The sequence below is a fragment of the Brachyhypopomus gauderio genome, chromosome 13 (genome assembly GCF_052324685.1).
Source record: "Brachyhypopomus gauderio isolate BG-103 chromosome 13, BGAUD_0.2, whole genome shotgun sequence".
Classification (NCBI taxonomy): domain Eukaryota; kingdom Metazoa; phylum Chordata; class Actinopteri; order Gymnotiformes; family Hypopomidae; genus Brachyhypopomus; species Brachyhypopomus gauderio.
Window position 1 is genome coordinate 9,483,660 of NC_135223.1, and position 19,082 is coordinate 9,502,741.

General features: G+C 37.7%; 1 protein-coding gene across 1 annotated transcript; it reads right to left on the reverse strand.

Annotated features, from left to right (window-relative positions):
- Positions 1 to 6,621: 6,621 nt before the first annotated feature.
- Positions 6,622 to 9,046, reverse strand: hoxa13b (homeobox A13b). Its single transcript, XM_076971216.1, has 2 exons — positions 8,347 to 9,046; positions 6,622 to 7,736 (listed from the first exon to the last, which is right to left on the reverse strand). Exons 1-2 carry the CDS (start codon positions 8,987 to 8,989, stop codon positions 7,495 to 7,497), a joined length of 885 nt encoding a protein of 294 aa, XP_076827331.1. The 5' UTR covers positions 8,990 to 9,046; the 3' UTR covers positions 6,622 to 7,494.
- Between the last annotated feature and the right edge of the window lie 10,036 nt (positions 9,047 to 19,082).

Consider the following 19,082-nt stretch of genomic DNA (forward strand, 5'->3'; position numbering starts at 1 on the left):
TATGGCATCATGTGTGAGCGTTCAAGAGCAACGAGAGCGAATTTATAGATTTACTATGTTATACGTACGTTGGACTGTTATGTTTTATAATGACACTGAAGGAAAGGATCAGAGTAACAGAAAAAATATTCCCAATTGTTCGCCTCCGTCTCTCATTTGGGCGTATCCATCTATTTTTTAAGTATATATTTTTCACGTTGAAAAGGGTTTGAGGAACGTGCGAGATTGCTCGGTCTTTTCAAATGAGATGATGCGGTTTAGTGCGTTTTTAATTGTGCTTGTGAATGCGACACAACTTCTCTATAGCATATGATTCGCTTAAAGCATTTTTGTCATTAAATTAATTCCAGTTTGCTAACGTCCTGCTTGGGTTTATGACTTAATTAAGTTGAATAATTATTCAAGGTCAGTTTATTTTGGAACGTGATATGTGTTGGTCTACTCACAGTATATTTCAGGAGAAACCACTCAAGGATGCTAAATCTACATTAGTTGTGATGTCAGTTAGATAGCTGCTAAATCTGCATTTATGTTTACGCAGCAACATGGTTCCTTGCACGTAAACAGCATTTGTAACATACTTAGATTACAATCAATTACGCATACGCCAAACATGTATTTGCTGCACTTCGACCTGAATCTACTGGTAGCGCGTATAGCTTAAATACAGGTGAATAATGTACGTAGTAATATTTCTATATTGACTAATTTGCGAGGGCTACTGGTTTTTACCTTTCGTCGAGCACCGTTTAGTTCATTCGACTTAATCTAATGCGCTTAGAACGATAAAAAATATAGTCTAGATAGTCTGTGATGCACATTTTTATTGTATAAAATGTAAATTGTAATTTTTTAATCAACGGGTTTTAAGTAGTGGAGTAACAGCTACGAAAAAGCTGTCTTAAGTCGGCCTTAAACTATATAGTCACAAAACCGAGTGGTCTAAACATGGCTTAGGTCCATAAACTTTTAACTTGGACTGTGGCCCTATTAAAATTACATTGGCCTCCGTAGAGAAAGACGTCTGATAGTATCTCTATATACTTATGCAGGGAGGGATGTTGGCCACATAAAGACAGACCATGGAAAAGAAGTCCAATCTGACATATTGTACACAACCTATTAGAATAATATGAATTCGTTTGAATTAGTTTTATTCATATTATTATAACTGTCAGTGTGATTGTTGAGCAGTGCCCAGTGTTTTTAATACACTGAGCACACAGTGGTGCCAAATCTTGTTTGAAAGCCTGGTGCTGCCGTTTGTTTGGTGGTCTTGGTAGCTTGAGTCTTGGTCAGCAAGACCAAAACACAGTTGGCGGAGCGTGGCAATGAGACGCCACCTACGTGGAATTCGTGAACTTCAATTAGACCTGAAGTCACGGGTAGTGCAAGATTAAACAGAACCAACAGCCTTGTCTGACATATCTGGTAAGACAGTAATATGTTAAAACTAAGGCTTTATTTATTTATATGTTTGTTTTCATTATACATTTTCCAATGACATGTAAGACGTTTGATATAAAAGAGTACTAAGATAATACGCTTTACGATGTGTCAAAGCCAAAATAGTGTAAAGATTTGTTTTTTTAGAGTCGTTTATTCTTGGCGTGGTCCTTTTTGTACACGTCACTTCCTTTAGTAGAAGAGCTTACACCGCACATTTTGAGAGGGAGTGTGGCTCGGGGTTACTCTTTTAGCAGTGTGTATATGTGCTGTATGTCCTGCTGCGTTAGCCTTGGACTGGGCCTGCAATATCCCCGTCCCTGAATAGAGTACATGTTTACCCAAATCTTTCTCTCATTTTGGAAATGCTCCGTCATTGTTTTTTTGTTAGGCCTGCTTCTGCTTCTAGACCTGCTTTATACAGAGCCACGCCTCTCAAGACAAACCAGCAGTTTTGAATAGCCTTTTTGAATGTTTGCCTATGTACCAGGCCATGTATCACCACTTCACAGAAATAAAAATAAAGATATTTTCAAGTTTTTCAAAGCGATAGTATCAATACACTGCAACAGACAAGAAGAACCGCAAATACCTGATCATATTTACTTGATTTGTCAAGTTCACTGCTTGGAGTTTTTTGTTTGTTATGATAAGCTTTTTATAAAATATCTCATAACAAGCTGCTGGAATGTGCCAGGATGTTTTGTAAAATAATTTCCACGCGCGCTCGCTCACGCGCGCAACAAAAAGAACACTTGGCTATAAACCTCTCTATGCATTCTGGGTAACCTCTAGCCCCAGCACTCTGGACAACCACCCGAAACCCTCCTCAGAAAGATGAGTTTACGAAAGATACGTTTAAAATGTCTGATTAGTTGAAATACTTTAGAAGATTTTTTAAACATTTTAAAAGTTTTATCAGCCTAATTGATTATTTAATTGAATAATATTGCTTAAAATTGCGATATATTGTATTCAGTGTTTTGATTTGGACAAAAAAAAGAAATATTAGTCTGATTATAGTTATTTTGTAGCAATACTGCCAACAGCATTATTATATGTGGTCAAATGACATTTTAGACGCTTCGTACACTCCATTTGTTCAATGGTGTCACAACATTATAGTGCTCTCTGTCTGGAATAGTGCATTTGTACTTTTTTCAAAGATTGTGTATTGTAGTGAATATCTGCAACTTAAAAATGTGTATTTTTGTAATACAAAGGAATATATATGGCAATTTGGAAATATATTATGTATATAGGCCTATTAAATAATGGCCTAATGTTAACTATCCAAAGGAAAACATTTAAAATATATCCGACTGTTTTTAAAACAAAGACTGGCCTCTCGCCGCAGACTGCAGCTCTGCGACTGCTTCTCAGGAGGAGCATGTGGTGATGGGCCGAGGACAGACCGAACACAGACCGAACACAGACACCAGCGTTGACTTGCACTTGCTCGCGCGCCACGTTGGCAGACAGCCTAATGGGGAATATAACGTTAGAGTAAAAGACTTGGTAACCCAATAAATTGTTCTTTCTTTCTTTCTTTTTCTTTTTCTTTTCCTTTTCTTTTGTTGGTTTGTTCTTGTTTGTCCTTGCACTGACCACAACCACATCAGTTAATCTGCCTGTGCAGACACAAATATTAAAAGAAACCATCACTGTTCAACTTCAAGTCTGCCCCATATTTCAAGTCTGCCCCGTATCTTGTATTCATTCTCCTAAATAGATGTGCATACAAAGATCTATTGGCCGATTTTATATTTATAATTTTACAAATATAAATAATATTTTATCTAAAAATGATAAATAGCAACTAAAAGTAGCTTTCTTTAAAAATCTCTTTAGACGTAGCAAGATATGAGCAAACACTGCACATCACGTGTTTCCTCAAACGAGCAAACCAAATTTAATTATCAGAACACGTTGAAAGTGCCGTCGGTAATGATTGCTGCGTATACATGTTGAGACTACACATTGTGTCAACTATAGATATCTGTTTCCAAGGATTTCAATCACGTTCTTACAAACACACCAATAATTACACCTAACGTCTCCAAATACCTTGTAAGATTCTGGAAGCCGCACTATTTATTTAGAGAAGTTGGAAGGTATCTACGGTAGACTCTGTGAGACGCCAGTGCATGTGATGACTTCCTGTCGTGTCGTTTGTCTGAACCTGGTGATTGGAAGGCATAACATTTTCTTATTGTTTTCTGTTTTCTGTCTTTGTTGTGTTCATTAATTGTGTAAAAATTACGTGTTGATATGCGGACTTAGCTCTCCTAAATTTCTAATTAGCAACAACGAATTACATCAACCGCCACTAAAGGACCTCCAGCTAAAAGCATTCTGAGACGAACACTGGTCTTATCTATGGATGCATCTATACGGACAAGACGGCACAGAAAGTCGAAAGACACTTACTAAACAACACAAAAGTAGGACTATAATTATAAAGACAATACTTCCCTATTGTACTTCTTAGGTGTATTGTATAGTGTTTCTTTATTATATACATTAATTAGTTAATAAAGTGTATAAAGAAATATGGATGTCAGAGGATACAGCTATATAAATGTATACTATATAAAGTAGCTACTAAATAATTCCATGAACTTGAAAAAAATTAGGGAGAAAATTGGATAAATGGGCAACAGATCAGATATAAGTGTTGATAAAAAACGTTTTGAAATGCACTACTTGTGTTTATTGACTAATACAATCCCAGTTTTCCATACCATTTTAGTAGGAGTGATATTATAGAGGAAAATTTGCAAGTAATTTACAGTCAATTGAACTTAGCACAATAGGTCTTTTCACTGGTTATAGGAGGTTGTATATGTTACAGTCTTAGTGCCCGATGGTGTTCAGTATGTGGTAGACGCCTAAATGCGCCGGTGCAGATCTAGGAAACTCGCTCATTTAGTTAGCCCTCTACAATTGCCATACCGTGATGTCATTGCTATAAACGATGTGTATTATGTAACAATAATATATTCTCATAATACTGGAATAGACCAAGTCTTCGTGCAAATTGTGTGACTGCTTAATATAAAGTCGCCTTCTCCTTTTTAACAGAAAAAAGTACCAACGAAGCATTCTTAGATTACATAAGGACTTTCTTATTAAGTGTGCAACAATGGAACAATTCTATGTGCAAGCGACGCGTTTTACAAAAATATAATGTCGTTTCTAATTTCGCCTTTGGGTGGCAGCAAATACCATATTTCCTTTCTATCCGGGTACTTCATTCTGAGATCTGCTGGAACCCACTTTTCATGGATGAGGACACATTTCAGGGGCCAGTGAGGGTAGAAGACTGGTGTGGTTTCAATTAGACCCCGTGCTCTGTACGATAAAATAAAGGATATGATGTGATAGGATAGGATATAATTAAATTGTAATATATATATATATGTATATTCTTTCAAAAGAGCCGGTAATCAGTGTCACTTAACAAATGGAGGATATTTCACTTGATGGCCTATCATACAACCTGTAGTTTGTTCCAATCTAAACTAAGCACTTTAATTCACAGTTGCAAATCTTGAAACAGTAAGCCTATTTGACAAACGAGGCACTTGGCAAATTAGGATGATTATGAACTTTTGGGGGAATTGTATGTCTGGAAAAAAGAGGAACGGAAAGAAAACATATTGATGCATACATACAAACATACATACATACATACATACATACATAAATCAATAAATAAGTAAATGTCGCTATCTTTTTAAGTCTTTATCGTCATTTGTCGAACTATTCATCAATCATCTGAGCAGAATTATACCATATATTTGTCGAATATCTGGGATATTTTCTATGAACTTCATCTTCACCAAGGTTTGTATCTTAATCACAAAGCTGCTCTAAAACCCAGTGTTGTTTTCTGATAATTAAGTTTTCCGGAACGAAGGCGCCTTTTTGTTTGACAACTCCGTATCCGGATGCCTCTGATATTTCTATGATGTAGATAAAGTTGTATGATATTTATACATTATTGTAACATGAACAACAACACATTTTGGAGGTATTTGATGCTTAAAAAAATGTATGACCTCCATCCACATATGCTTCTCCGTTTCTGGGTCAGGACATTGAAAATATAAGATCTCAGAGAAGGCGCAGCACATGGAATTACGAGGATGTATTTTCTAATTAAATAAGATGCTAATCAAATTCGAAATAAAAGCGGTCGAAATAATCCGTTGCGGCTCAATCAACGGAAGATGCCATATGTGAGCATATGTATAACAAATTCTAAGTGCATAAATATTTACCTTTATATACATCTATAAATTCCCTTTTTTTTCTGAAAACGTTTGTAGAAAATAATTTTTTAACATGATCCATAGAGGTTTTGTAGATCAAATGAGACAAAAAGCCAGCTTTACTTTAAGTTGAGACAGTTGAATGATAAATTACATAGTTAAAATTTCGGGTGTCTAAAATCCGACTTTTTCTTCTCGATGTAAATTTCAGGCACTGGTAAACGCTGTGAACCTTAATGGAAAATTATGGAAAAAAAATGACGTTGCTTCTGTCTTGTTGTTTTGCGGGAAACATTAACGCGAATGCGCTTTGTAATAATACTAATAATAATACCACAATTATTATTATTAATTTGGCAGGCTATTAAACTTAAGATTCAATCTTATCACCAATAGCTCGATTTCTTGTTTTCCTTATTGACACGCAATCCTTGCATAAACATATGATTTATATATATTTTTTTTAACTATGCGACCAAATATTTTCATCGCTATTAAAAAGTCGACCAACTATCTATCACCAAATAAAACGGGGTTATAATGTTTACATGCATTCAAAAGTCCTATCGATTTGCATTAAGTATCACGTCGAATTAAATATTTTAGGCTGTACTCTTTCTATTATAGGCTAATATATCTGTGAATGTATCAAGATGATCGTGTTCTTTGCGTATATGTATTTGCTTTCATTTCCGGTTAGGCTACATTTGGACATTTTGGACCAAAGATGAAATATTAAAAGAATTACAGGCTATAACTGCATCGACTAAGGTTCACCGCTAGATGGCGACTTTGTGGCGTTTATTGAAGGAGGAGTTTTCTTCGGTCTAGGCTGAACCAAGTCGCATACACATTGTTTCTTCAATGTATGAAAAGAAACGACATAGTACACATTAAGCATATTATTCGGATAAAAGCCAGTTTTATTTATTTAGTCTTTTGTCTGGTTTCCTCTATGCAGATTCTTATTTGATTCAGTGAACCCCGAGTAGGCCTATGGGCCTATGTCAACAAAACACTAGGAAAATACAACCCAGGTTTAGTGATGAGAATGTTTCTTTCGGTGGAGAAACCCAAAATGGATTTGTATCACAAAACAAACAAGCAAACAAAAAAAAACTCCCATGGAATTACTATTATTACTGTTATTAATTGTTTGCGGTAACAAATGTAGCCTCGGCTACACCCGTAGCAGTGTACAAAACTGTAGGCTACAAAGTGTACAAAAATGTACAAAGTGTGAATATGGATATTTCTACCTTAAAACGTTTAAGATACCATATAGTTATTTCTAAGAGGTGATGAATATATTTACATAGTCTGTTAATGTAATGAGGATTCACCCTCGACTTGAAACAGGTAAAAATGACTCGTTTGCTTCCTTCGCAATCACATTAGCCAAAATGTCTCGCGTTTCAGTGCGAAACGGTTTGGGGTTTATATACGTTATAGTGGGCAAAAAATATAACAAAAAAAAAACAAAGCAAGACAAACCAAGTGAAAGAAAGAAAGAAGGAAAGAAAGAAATAAAGAAAATATGTAAGAAAGAAATTAAAGATACTGGCGGAGAAGCATCCAAATATTTGGGTTTATTCGCCCAGTATCACGCCACGCGTGTACGTAGTAATGTAACTAAACACGTCCTTGTATGATGGGCTACAGAACTCCGCAGTCACTCCAAGCGGAATTGTTGATAATGTAGGTTACAATAAATAACGATGTGAGTCCATATACATCTCTTTACTGTGTCCGTGCTAAATACGTTTACCCTCTAACTGATACTCTTGAATTTGTTGACCACTTTCTTCTCTTTCACCCGCCTGTTTTGAAACCAGATGGTGACTTGTCGCTCGGTCAGATTTGTGTGAGCAGATATCCTTCTCCGTTTGTCCTTAGTGATGAATTTATTGGCGGCATATTCTCGTTCTAGTTCCTTCAACTGGACCTTGGTATATGGGACTCGCTTCTTCCGTCCACGACGAATAGATGTTCCATCACTTCCCGGTACACTGTCTGAGTCCAAACGAAGAGCAGAGTAATTCGTTCATATAAGTCCTCACCGACATACATTCGTTAAATGGCTAAACGAAAACAGCAGGCCTATGCTCAAACATCTAAATTATGAGCAAATAACTTACGTTTACTGGGTATTACTAAAACAGTAGGTTAATCTTTAATGTGTGCTGCAAATAATAATGTAAATACGACCTATTTACGTGCGTGTATACATACATACATATATATATATATATATATATATATATATATATATATATATATATATATATATATATATATATATGTGTGTGTGTGTGTGTGTGTGTGTGTGTGTGTGTGTGTGTGTGTATATATATATATATATATATATATATATATATATATATATATAGTGTATATAATGTATACACACTATCTCTCTCTCTCTCACACACACACACATCTATATTTATACACTACACACACACATATATCTATATCTATACACTACACACACACACACAAATATATATATATATATATATATATATATATATATATATATATATATATATATATATATATATATATATATATATATAAAATCATAGTGTAAATAAAACAAACGTGATATACAATAGCCTACCTTGTAGGGACGACTTCCAGAGATGGCTGGACTGTGTTTGGTCTTTTGGGCAGTACACGGGACTGTTCCACCCGTTTGTGATGGCCCAAGGTTGGTAAGTTTCCACGGGTAAAATAGACTCGTGTCTTGGTTCTGCTGGTGTGCTCAGCGCAGGCACGACCGGCACGTCCAGATACCCGGGGACGGGCTGGTACGGGCCGTGTGAGTAGCCTTGGTAGAAGGCGAACTCCTTGGCTCGCGACGAGAACTCCTCTCCAGAACCGGACGTGTCCATGTATTTCTCCCCGTACGGCGAGGGCTGCGCGCAGGACTTCACGCTCCCGTGGTGTGACATTCTGCAGGGGTAGTAGCTGCTGCTGAAGTATCCATAGGGCAGAGAGGCACCGGGCGAGCTCTGCGCGGCCGAACACGGGCTGCACTGTTTGACAGGTTCGCCCATGCCGGACCCTGGCACCTCGCTCGACGTGTAGGTCGAACTCGGAGCCAGGGAAGTCGGGTGGGCCATGAGATTCCTGCATTGGTTCGCAGAAAAATTAGCTCCCACGAATCCGTCCATGTTCTTGTTCATATCATCCGAGCCGTTGTCATAGAGAAACATCACCGGGTCAATCCAGCGTGAATGAAGGAGTAGAGACGCTGTCATAGCACGCCCAGCATCGAACCTCCCAACTCTGTTAGAAACCCCCACGACTGGGAACTGGACCTGCGAGAGTAAGCGATACCCAAGCGCCCGTGTGCACCCAGGGCGAGCGATGATTGGTCGAGGCGAGGCACGTGATATGCAAAGTGGACGACAACCGTACGCACGGCGGATAACGCACAACACGAAGCACGAATTTAAAGCGCTGAAACGCGACAAAGAGGCGATTGAGCGGTATGGTTTCATAAAGTTGTTTGAAGAACCGTGCGATCTTCTACTGCAATTTTAAACTGGAGAGTCAGAAGGAGAAAGAGCTAATTAATCGGATTCCTCGAGTAGTCGTTGTATTTTTGTCTGTGAGGGTGTTTTGTGGAAATACATAGTGAGATAAATTAAAACCACCTCAGGATGGTGTGCGATATGTCGGAGGATTCCGATAGCTTCTTCATAGTTGTCCCCATTGACATTAATCTTTAGAATATTTTCGAAACTGTCTTTGCCTTTTGTGCATGCTATTTAATCTTACAGTATATATTCTGATACACTACTATTTACAGTAGCCTACTGTCAGCTCGCTTCTCTTATTCCACTAGGTTTAGAAGTTGAGACAATTGTTTATTTTAAAAGAAAGGAGATATCCCAACAAATATGTAAATAGCACAAACATCTCTCGAATTATTTTAACAGTGATGTTACAAGCAAAATAGCTGTTCGCAGGTACAAAATGATATCCACCCACCATGGATTAAAGAAGACCATGAAGCTCAAGATACCTTGAAATACAACACATCACACATTGTGAACTGACCAGCATAATAGTCTTTTTAGTATCCGGCGACAGATGCCAGAATTTGCCAGGGTTTGTTTACATATGAGTTAGGCACGACTGGAGGCCAAGGTCAAGTTGAAAGTTGCAGTCTAGCCAACCGTTGGCACCGTCTGGCAGGAAACGACCACGCATCTCTTTCTGCGTTGTCCAGAAAGTGGACGTTGAGGTATTTCATTGTTAGTTTTAATTCACTAGAAGATGTTTGATGTTTAGCGTCATGAGACGTTAATGGGACTACCTTCCGTAATTGGCGAGGTCTCGAAATTACGTAATTACAGTGGTCTTCACGATAAAGAGGACGGGTGAGTCTGCTCTGATATGAAACGAGAGGGATTTTAATATGTGTAGTCGCTTGGAACAAAATGTAGGCTACAAAAATGACAATGATTGTTATTATTTTTAATTCAGTCCGATTCATGCTAATTTTCTTCAGAATTTCGAAAACACTGTTAAAAAGACTCCTGTATGTTATCAAAAGTGTTAAAATAAACTGTTCTCCTTTCTCTGTTAGACTACCAAATACTACTTCAAACAAATCTGCAAATAAAAGCCACGAGCACTTTCATCAATGCTACTTTGTAATATTTGTAAAATGATGTCTTTAAACAGGCGTAACGAGGCAATAATTGCAATAAGAAGATGCAAATAGTTTCTGGCGTGAAGAGTCAAATCAACGTTTTATTTAACTGTTAAAATAGTAAGAACGTCGATTTCAGGTCTATCTTTAACAAACTATCAATGAGCCGCAATAGCTACTACTACTAATAGTCTACTATAACAGATGACAACAATAACCATGCTAATATTTTTAATTACCCATATTATTATTCATATTAAAGTTCAGATTCATTACTTTCTCTGAGATTCCATGTGCGCCAGTGCAGTAAAAATAAGACACGTCTCTCTGAATTTCACTGCTGCTCTAATTGTTCCAGTGCCACGTGAAAAGGTAAAGAGAGAGATTAACTATAACAAGCGAACTTCGCACGTTTTTGGAATACGCCGAGGGGTTCCTGTTTTTGGCAAAGCTTCGTCTTACTCTCCAGGCCAGCACAGAACAGGAAATATCTCACGTGGAACAACACGCTATATATCTGCTCAGTTTCTAAGTTCCCTTAAGGTAACGGCAGATATATTTGTCTGCCAGTGTCGTGGAATATAACAGAAGGCGCATAAGGAGTTTTTCTAGATCAAAAACACCCAATGTCTGATGTTTTTGTTAGTGCTCGTCAACAGATTTAGATTGCGATTAATAATTGCATGAAATTCTGATCGACTGTTTAGCTTCAGATGCAGTTCAACAGGCCAATTATTTCCCTTTGGCTTCTGGCTGGTTGTTTCAAGGCTGTGGTGGGTCTATAGGGGTGGGCAATGGGAGCCAAACCAATACACTAATAGTATTCCAGTGGTAGTAAAATAGTTGCGGTATCGGTTACTATACTATTCTACTATTTATCATAACCATTTATGGCAGTCAATTTTATGGACCAGTTAGGATAGAACGACAGTCTCTGCAGGACACTATAATGAAATCAAGAAAGGCGCGTGAATCGCAATTAAACATAACTGGATTAGTTTAGGACTTATTGTACAGCAAAGCAAAAATCTATCATGCAGATAGATAAACGTCTACAGGATGAATTCCGCCACAATGTTGAAGGTAGGACAGATGGACGCGCGTTTTGTCCTTACGTTTAAAATGTCAAGATGGTAGACTATATAATGATGATTAATCAAAATACCGGGAAAATATACATCACACCAGACTATTCCTTGATATGATGCATTAAATGGATAGGCCTATATAAACACAACACGAACATGCGAAGTATTTGCATACTTTAAAGTATTTACACTGCGGTTTCGCCGGGGCCTGTGCAGTCAGTCAAACTTAAATGTAGCTAGCTATTAGACTGGCAGTGCTTGCAATTAACATCCAGTTAACATATGAAGAAATGTATTCCACATAGGTTTTATTTCAAACTTATAGCATTGTCTTACAGATTTCCCTCTGTATGAAATTTTATATTTGGGAACATGGTCTAAAACAACAAAGATATAATTCACAAAGTAATACACAAATGAAAAAAAACTTATTCAGAATTCATCAATAAGTTGCAAATGACATGACAGTGTTTTCGACATTGTCTTCAGTATTTCTACAATAGCAAAGATGCTGTTGGCACTCATGTTGTCACGCGATTAGTATGCGTACCAGTGCAAACGTATTTGAAGTCCTATACTGAATTAATCTACTGAAAGATGTGGTTTTAGAGGCTTCGTTGCAAGTGACTATTTTTGTGAATAATATAATGGATATCTGAAACAAGAACGGATAGTCTTCAGACGATAATCAATAATTTTTCATGAACTTATATGCGTTCTCCTTTAAAAACCTTCTGTATTTGTTTTGATAAAAACTTCCTGTAAGTAATCAACTTTATAAACTTTTACTTAATTCTAAATTAACTATAAAAAACAATAATTGATGATCAAAGTTTATAATTTTTTTAATAGTGTGACGTGGCCAAGTTAACACGAAATTGCAAACTTAGAAAATTTCCAGGAATTTTGATATTTTAAAATAAGCCGTACTGCCGTTCAATCTGATGTACATCGCTTGGTGTGTTTTTAAACATGTTTTATGTTGTTACATACACAAATATTAGTTCCATGTTCTAATTGGTAAATGTTAGACGTATAGTTTAGTACCTATTTTTTTATTTCAATCGAATCTACTGCACATTAAATCCTGTCTTTAAAATGAAAAATGTACATTACATTACACCTCATAGGCTACATTTTATAACGTTATAATATCAACTATTTTTAAAATTCACTATTTTAAATAATTTCCTAAGTGTTCGATGAAAACTTGAATTGATGGGTATTTATCAATAAACCCCTGAACATGAGTGTTAGTGTTAGAAAGGATTTGTGCGTGGTTGTGTTCGTGTATGTACAGTAAACGAATGAAGAATTCTTAAGCTTTCGCTTTGCATTTTGAAATTATATAAAAACCTATCACTATTAAAATAAAACATTATCTTGTCTTTCTGACTGCTGCACTTTCCCCAGACGCACTATTACCATGCATGAGCATTAACTGTTAAAAGCTAGGTGTCGCATCTCATTACGTTTTCCACTTAGAAATCTACATATATATCTTATAACAGACTAGGTTGTCAGTCAGTCCTAATGTAACGACTTTATGCAGGCTAGAATGAGTGATGTGTGTGAGAAGGATACACACGCAGTCCTGTGCCAGCTCATACAACTGGAACCGAATTGTTTGATAGACATTCTGATATAAATCGTCTTTTTCTACCTCTGGAGTACACTGGGTGGACGTCTTCAAATAGTGACCCGATAGTGCAATATGAGACAATGGCAAGACATTAGCCCAAAAACACATGAATCCCTTTTTTAAAAGTCCACTTTACACTCTGAGTAGGCCACGAAGAGCACTAAAATGTTTCAATGACGCAACATATTAGGTTTATTCCAGTCCAGTTTAACCCAACAAACCTAATCAGCATTTAGAATAAAAATTTACATTATAATTAATTAATCGATTTGTCTACTTTTCCCCCTTTTATGAATAGCCTATAGGTATTTTGGCTTATGGTGTGCAGGCTAAGTAAATTGTCTTTATAACCTTTAAACGTCAAAAGCAAATGCATAAGTTGCATGACTTCCTGCTTTATAGCAATTCCGACGTAAAGGATATAATAGAGAAATGTCTCTACATTACTAGCATACATTACCGTAGTCTGTTATGCAGATAAATGTTTGCTTCTACTTCAAATGAAGAATTCTGAGCCTGCAAACCATACTTAGATATAATCTTAATCCTACGCCTAAACAGAGAGCCTACAGAATCAAGCTAACTTCTGCAGAAAAATGTAGTATGTCTCCGACCACGTGTAGGCTAACCACGCCACGGTGCTCTGTTTGTAAGACCTGTCAGCTAGATAACGCAACACTTGGGTCTCCTTGCTTAATGGACTTTTTATAGCTTTGTCTTGTGATCATGTGACATCTAGCGTTATAGACACTGTGTAGTTCAGATCTTAAACATACCGCCACTTCGATTCCTCTTCCTTTTCCTGAGTGAGTGAGAGAGAGAGAGAGAGAGTGTGTGTGTGTGTGAGTTCAAGGTGTGTTGTAATTGATTTAGTGGAGACTAGATTGCCTAGATACACTAATTAGTATAAACACATGCTAATAAACACAGTATTCACTATAATTATTGGAATCGTTTAAAATTAATGAGTTAAATTAAACATTTAAAATGTTCATTTTAAATTAAAAGTGAAAAGACCATAAATTGATTAGTTCAATTCACTATTATCGTATTTATTGTGGGTGATATCAAATCGAATAAAAGCACTTTTGTAACGACTGATTACGTTGCGGACCGATCGTTCAGTGTGCACGCAGTTACTGTCCGTGGACATAATCACACTTCTGTCTTCAGTGTGTGGAAAAGTTGGAGACTTGATAGATGCGTTTTGGAAGGAAATGATACCTGCACAGAAAAATCAACCCAACTGCAAAATCAATCATTTGGATCAACGACGTCAAACTAAAACAACAACAATAAAGACAAAGTCTTAAAACTGCTGTGATTTATTTGAACTTCTTACTAACTTCACATTAGATAGTGAAGGGGTCTACCTCCTCCTTTAAATCCCCCTTCAAAGCCCCTCCCACCAAAAACATGCAGACTTAATTCTTGGCCTATACCCTTGTGCATATAAAATAACTGACGGTCAGGGTGTACCACCTCCCTGTAAAGACGTTTCCTGATTGGGTCAGCAGGACCATGTTTAAAATTTCAGGTGCAGATTACCCAGCACAGGGCAGATGGTATGTTTAGTCATAGCTGCTAAATTAGCGTTAGCCAGCAGTTCTTTACTATCGGCGCTGTGACAACAAAGCGAGGAAAGATACTGTGGATGTGGACAGTACTGTGAAGAAAAGAAATCAAAATTGACTGTTAATTTGTCATTGACTGATATAATACAAGTATAAACTTCTGTTCTGTTAGCAGCAGAGACCGATGATAAATGTAAACGTTCCCTCATTTATTTGTTTATCTGGTATTACCCTTAGCCTGGTCACTAAGATGTGCTCGATGGCGGCGAGCAGAGGTGATGCTGAATGGACATCAGGGTTTGATCCAAGTTCTGGGAGCTTGTTTGGCAATGGAAGCAAGATGCTCAAACTATAACCTTAAATGTTGGGACAAATTATGAAGGACAACATTTAGGAGAACACTGAACAGGAAAATAAGATTAATTTCCACCAATGTAATGGGAAGGTCAAATGTGGCATAAAAATAAATATGGGGTTTTGGAAGCATGCAGAAACGTTTCACGGTTCGTAGAGTCACACACATTGGGTGAGGGGCTGACAAGGCAATGACCCAAGAGCAACCAAAGAGTTCACGAAGCAAAAGATTGTAAGGCTTGGATGGTGTATATAAACATATCCCAGTTTATTTTCAAGCATGAATTTCACTGGCTAATCTCAAAGAGTTTTTCAACAAGATGGTGTCTGCTGGAGTATTAGCCTTCACAGTCATGGCCAAGTTTAACATTTGGTGCCCTTTCTGTCTCATTATCAAGTTCATTTGTTCCAACATGCATCTAGATTCCCTGGGGTCACATAATTCAGCATTTTAATATTTCTTTTCATTTCTGTGCTGATGCTAGTTGCATTTATCTATAGAGCATAATTTCGGTAGACTGGTCAATCTAACAACTTTTTATAAATAAGGCAAAAACTGGTGTCATTGTTTTGAAGACATTTCTAGGAATGTATAGCTAGTCCTTGCTTCTTTGGAGTCAAGTATTAAACCTGTTTCTAGAAAATTGGGTGTTTTCTTTGACTCCTGTGTGAATCCTTCGCTTCTTGTTAAGAAACATGTTCAGTCGTGTTTCTTCCAAGTTAGAAATATTGCTACAGTAAGAAATGGCCTACTTTTTCATGATACTGTTCTGACTGGATAATTGTAATGTGCTGTTTACCAGTGTTAGAGAGACATTTCTCACCTTCAACTTCAAGATGCAGCAGTCTGTCTTCTCCGTAGAACTAAATAAGGGACATATTACTCAGTGCCTGCTTCTTTTCAATGTTTACAAGTGAGTCTTAGATTTTGTTTAAGATTTTTGCTGCCTACCTATCAAACACTTCATGTGGAAGCCCCGAGGTATATTTCATACTAATTATCCACATGTAACAGTATGGACACTCTTAAATCAGCAAATGAGACGTTAGTTTTCCCTAGAACTAACTTAAAACCAAAGAGTGACATTTGTGGTGTACACACCTACATTTTGGAACATGCTTTGTACGTCTGTTATGCAATCAGTCCCTGTACACATTTTTTTTTAGAAAACACCTTAAAGACATATTTTTATTATCTTGCTTATTGTGTGATTCCCAACTGCTGATGGTTTATAATTGCAGTGATTTCCAGAAAACTGCCCTAAAATAATTTGCGCCATAAAATAATTTATTTTTAAAATAAGGATGAAACAATTTGAAAACAATAAAGGAAAGAATTCGCAACTAGAAACGCACGTCCTCCTCTCACGTCCAGTCTTCCCCCAACTCCACCACCACACTGCAGGGAAGACATGTTCACCAGACACCCAGAGCCAAACGACGATGCTTCATGTCAGCACTGCTCACGCTCAATCTAACGTTTCATTCTTTTATTTATACGTTTGGCAGTAACAGCAATAATGTATGTAGCATGTGGCATTATATAAAGCCGAACTAGGCGTGTGTGAGGAGTCGAGAGACGTGGAAGGCGTGTGAAGGTGTAGACAGGAGGGCGGGAGTTCCTGTTAAGCCTGTCAGGTTCGTCATTCAGACTGTGAATCTACACTGACAGTGCACTTGTGCTATGGAACACTTCCAAACCAGTGTAATTACTGACACCACACATAAAGGAGCAGAAAGCGTGTCAAATATACACCAGAAAATGAATCTGACAGGATGCTGTCATGCCTACACATTCATTTTTAGTGGCCAATGTGTTCGATCATCGTAATTCAAGCTTCAAGGACCGTACCACTTGATGGATTGTCTTTTTCATTCAGTGACTTTAAACCCCAGTGGAAATATAATTATTATGATTATTCCGGCACTGAGTTTCAAATGCTGGAAATACTGGTCTTAAAGTGATCAAAGAAGGTCACGTGAGACTTCAGCTGAGCGTTTTGAGCCTCACGCTTATTGGTTTGATGTAAAAGTAGATTTGATGTAAAAGTAAAGCTTCTTGCTTCTCAGAAAACATTCTTGCATAAGATAGAAATATACTGAAATGCAAATAAATAAAAAAAACTGCATAGGAACCATCCAATTTAGCTTTCAATGTAATTTTTCATAACAAGCATTATTCTTATGTAGTTTTTGTCAGTTTTTTCTGTGACTCATTAATAACTGAAAGAACTTCATTTTTTGTAACTGTCCTGAGATTCTTTCCAAACTCTTACCCAGCAGCCGCAGATGTAACTGCACACAGCTTTTGGCCTTTGGCACAAACACCTCCTCCAGAGCTTTGTCATCATTAATTATACAAACCTCTCGGTTGTGAAGTTTCTCATGACTTCATTGTTCAACCTTGACTAACTGGATCGTTTTTAAATATATCTATTTTAAAGATGTTACGTTACTAATAATCTGTAACAACCTAAAGTGTGATGGCCAAGTTTTTTGAAAGAACATAATCCATAATATCAAAATCCATCATTAAAGGAAATTGCGTGGGTGATTGAGTTTGTCCACACTGCTACAACTATAAGTAGTCTTGAAATACCCTCATGATCCACATCGAACCTCCATGTATCTGTCTGGGGGCTGAAGGCAGGCCAGAGCGGCCTATGTCCACAGCACTAGTGGAGCCTATTTTGATACTGAACATGCACCCAACAGGTGACCCTATAAAACACTCCCGTTGGCATATTGTCATAGACAATACAGGCTCCTGACTGGGGGCACTTATATACTGGCTGACTTCATACCCCTTACTGTGAATGATTTAAAGTCACAGAGCTTTGGTTAGAAATGAATAGGTCCTTCCCTCGTGTGGTCATAAAATCTTACGTTTCTGTAAAGGTAAATGATGATTCCCCTTTCACCACCTGTGCCATAAAGCTCATCCCCCACCTTTTTCCTCCTGTGGAAATAAAGTGTGTTGCAGTGTGATCTCAGTGAGTTTCGGTGTTTTACTGTTGAACTGGTGCAAGAATATTATGATCCTCGTAAACATTTACCTGTTGCTAATAATTGGGTAGATTCTAGAGTGGGCCGTGCCTCTGTCCTAGATGAAGTGTGTCAGGGTGTGTGCTCTTGGCCCGGCTACACTGGCTGAGGTCTTCATTCATTTTACAACTCTGGCAACAGTGGAAGTTCATCTGAAGGCAGACTTCTGATCATTTGTTTCACAAGCTTTTTATCAGAAGCTAGCAAAAACCTTTCAAATCTTTTAAGCTGAAAAGAAGGCGCAAAACTACCAACATTTGGGGGGGGGGGTCAGCTAGGCTTAACCGTGGTACGACTGAAAGAACATCGACGTCAATAAAAATTCTGTAGTAGCGTGAAAGACGTGTGGGCCGTGGTAGTCGCTTCTCCTGCAAGTGGGTGACCGCAGCTGTTGCAGACGCAACACGCGAAAGTACAAACCCAGTATAAACACGGTTACATCACGCATCATGTGACATTTTAACTCGGGCATTAGTGGTATCGGGAAACAGGGATGGTGCCCCTCGGTGGGAGGCGATGCCACTGAATACCAACTCCCCTGTGGAGAAAACATGCAACCTCCAACCAGGGCGTGGTCAGCCGGCGCTGGCGTACACCACCAGGCTCAGTCTTTCATTGCTGTATCAATTTTATTTTCACTGAAGACCTTGGCCGTTTAGATATTTCAGTTCCAATACAGCAACACTTGACTTGGACATATGACATTACTCAACATTTATTAGCCTTCACATTTTAGGGCTGGAGGCCCTGCTTCAAATATAAGGTCAGGGGAATTAAACCGAGCTGTGACCTGTTGTTATGTCTTCAGAATGACCGATCAATCAGGAAAAATTGGCTGGATCAAGGTGTTCCAGCAGCAGGAATCTTGTTTCACATTTCCTGAAAATATAAACTGTAAAAACATAAAAGGATCATTCAAGTCCATTAGATTGTACATGTTGAGGAACCAGAGTGCCACATATAATGAAAAGCACTTTGGCCTCTCAG

Excerpts from the sequence above, each read along its gene's own strand:
- hoxa13b (XM_076971216.1), bottom strand. The coding sequence starts at position 8,989 with ATGACAGCGTCTCTACTCCTTCATTCACGCTGGATTGACCCGGTGATG. Across the intron at positions 7,737-8,346 it reads CTGGAAGTCGTCCCTACAAG|ACAGTGTACCGGGAAGTGAT; the intron begins GTAGGCTATTGT and ends GTTTGGACTCAG.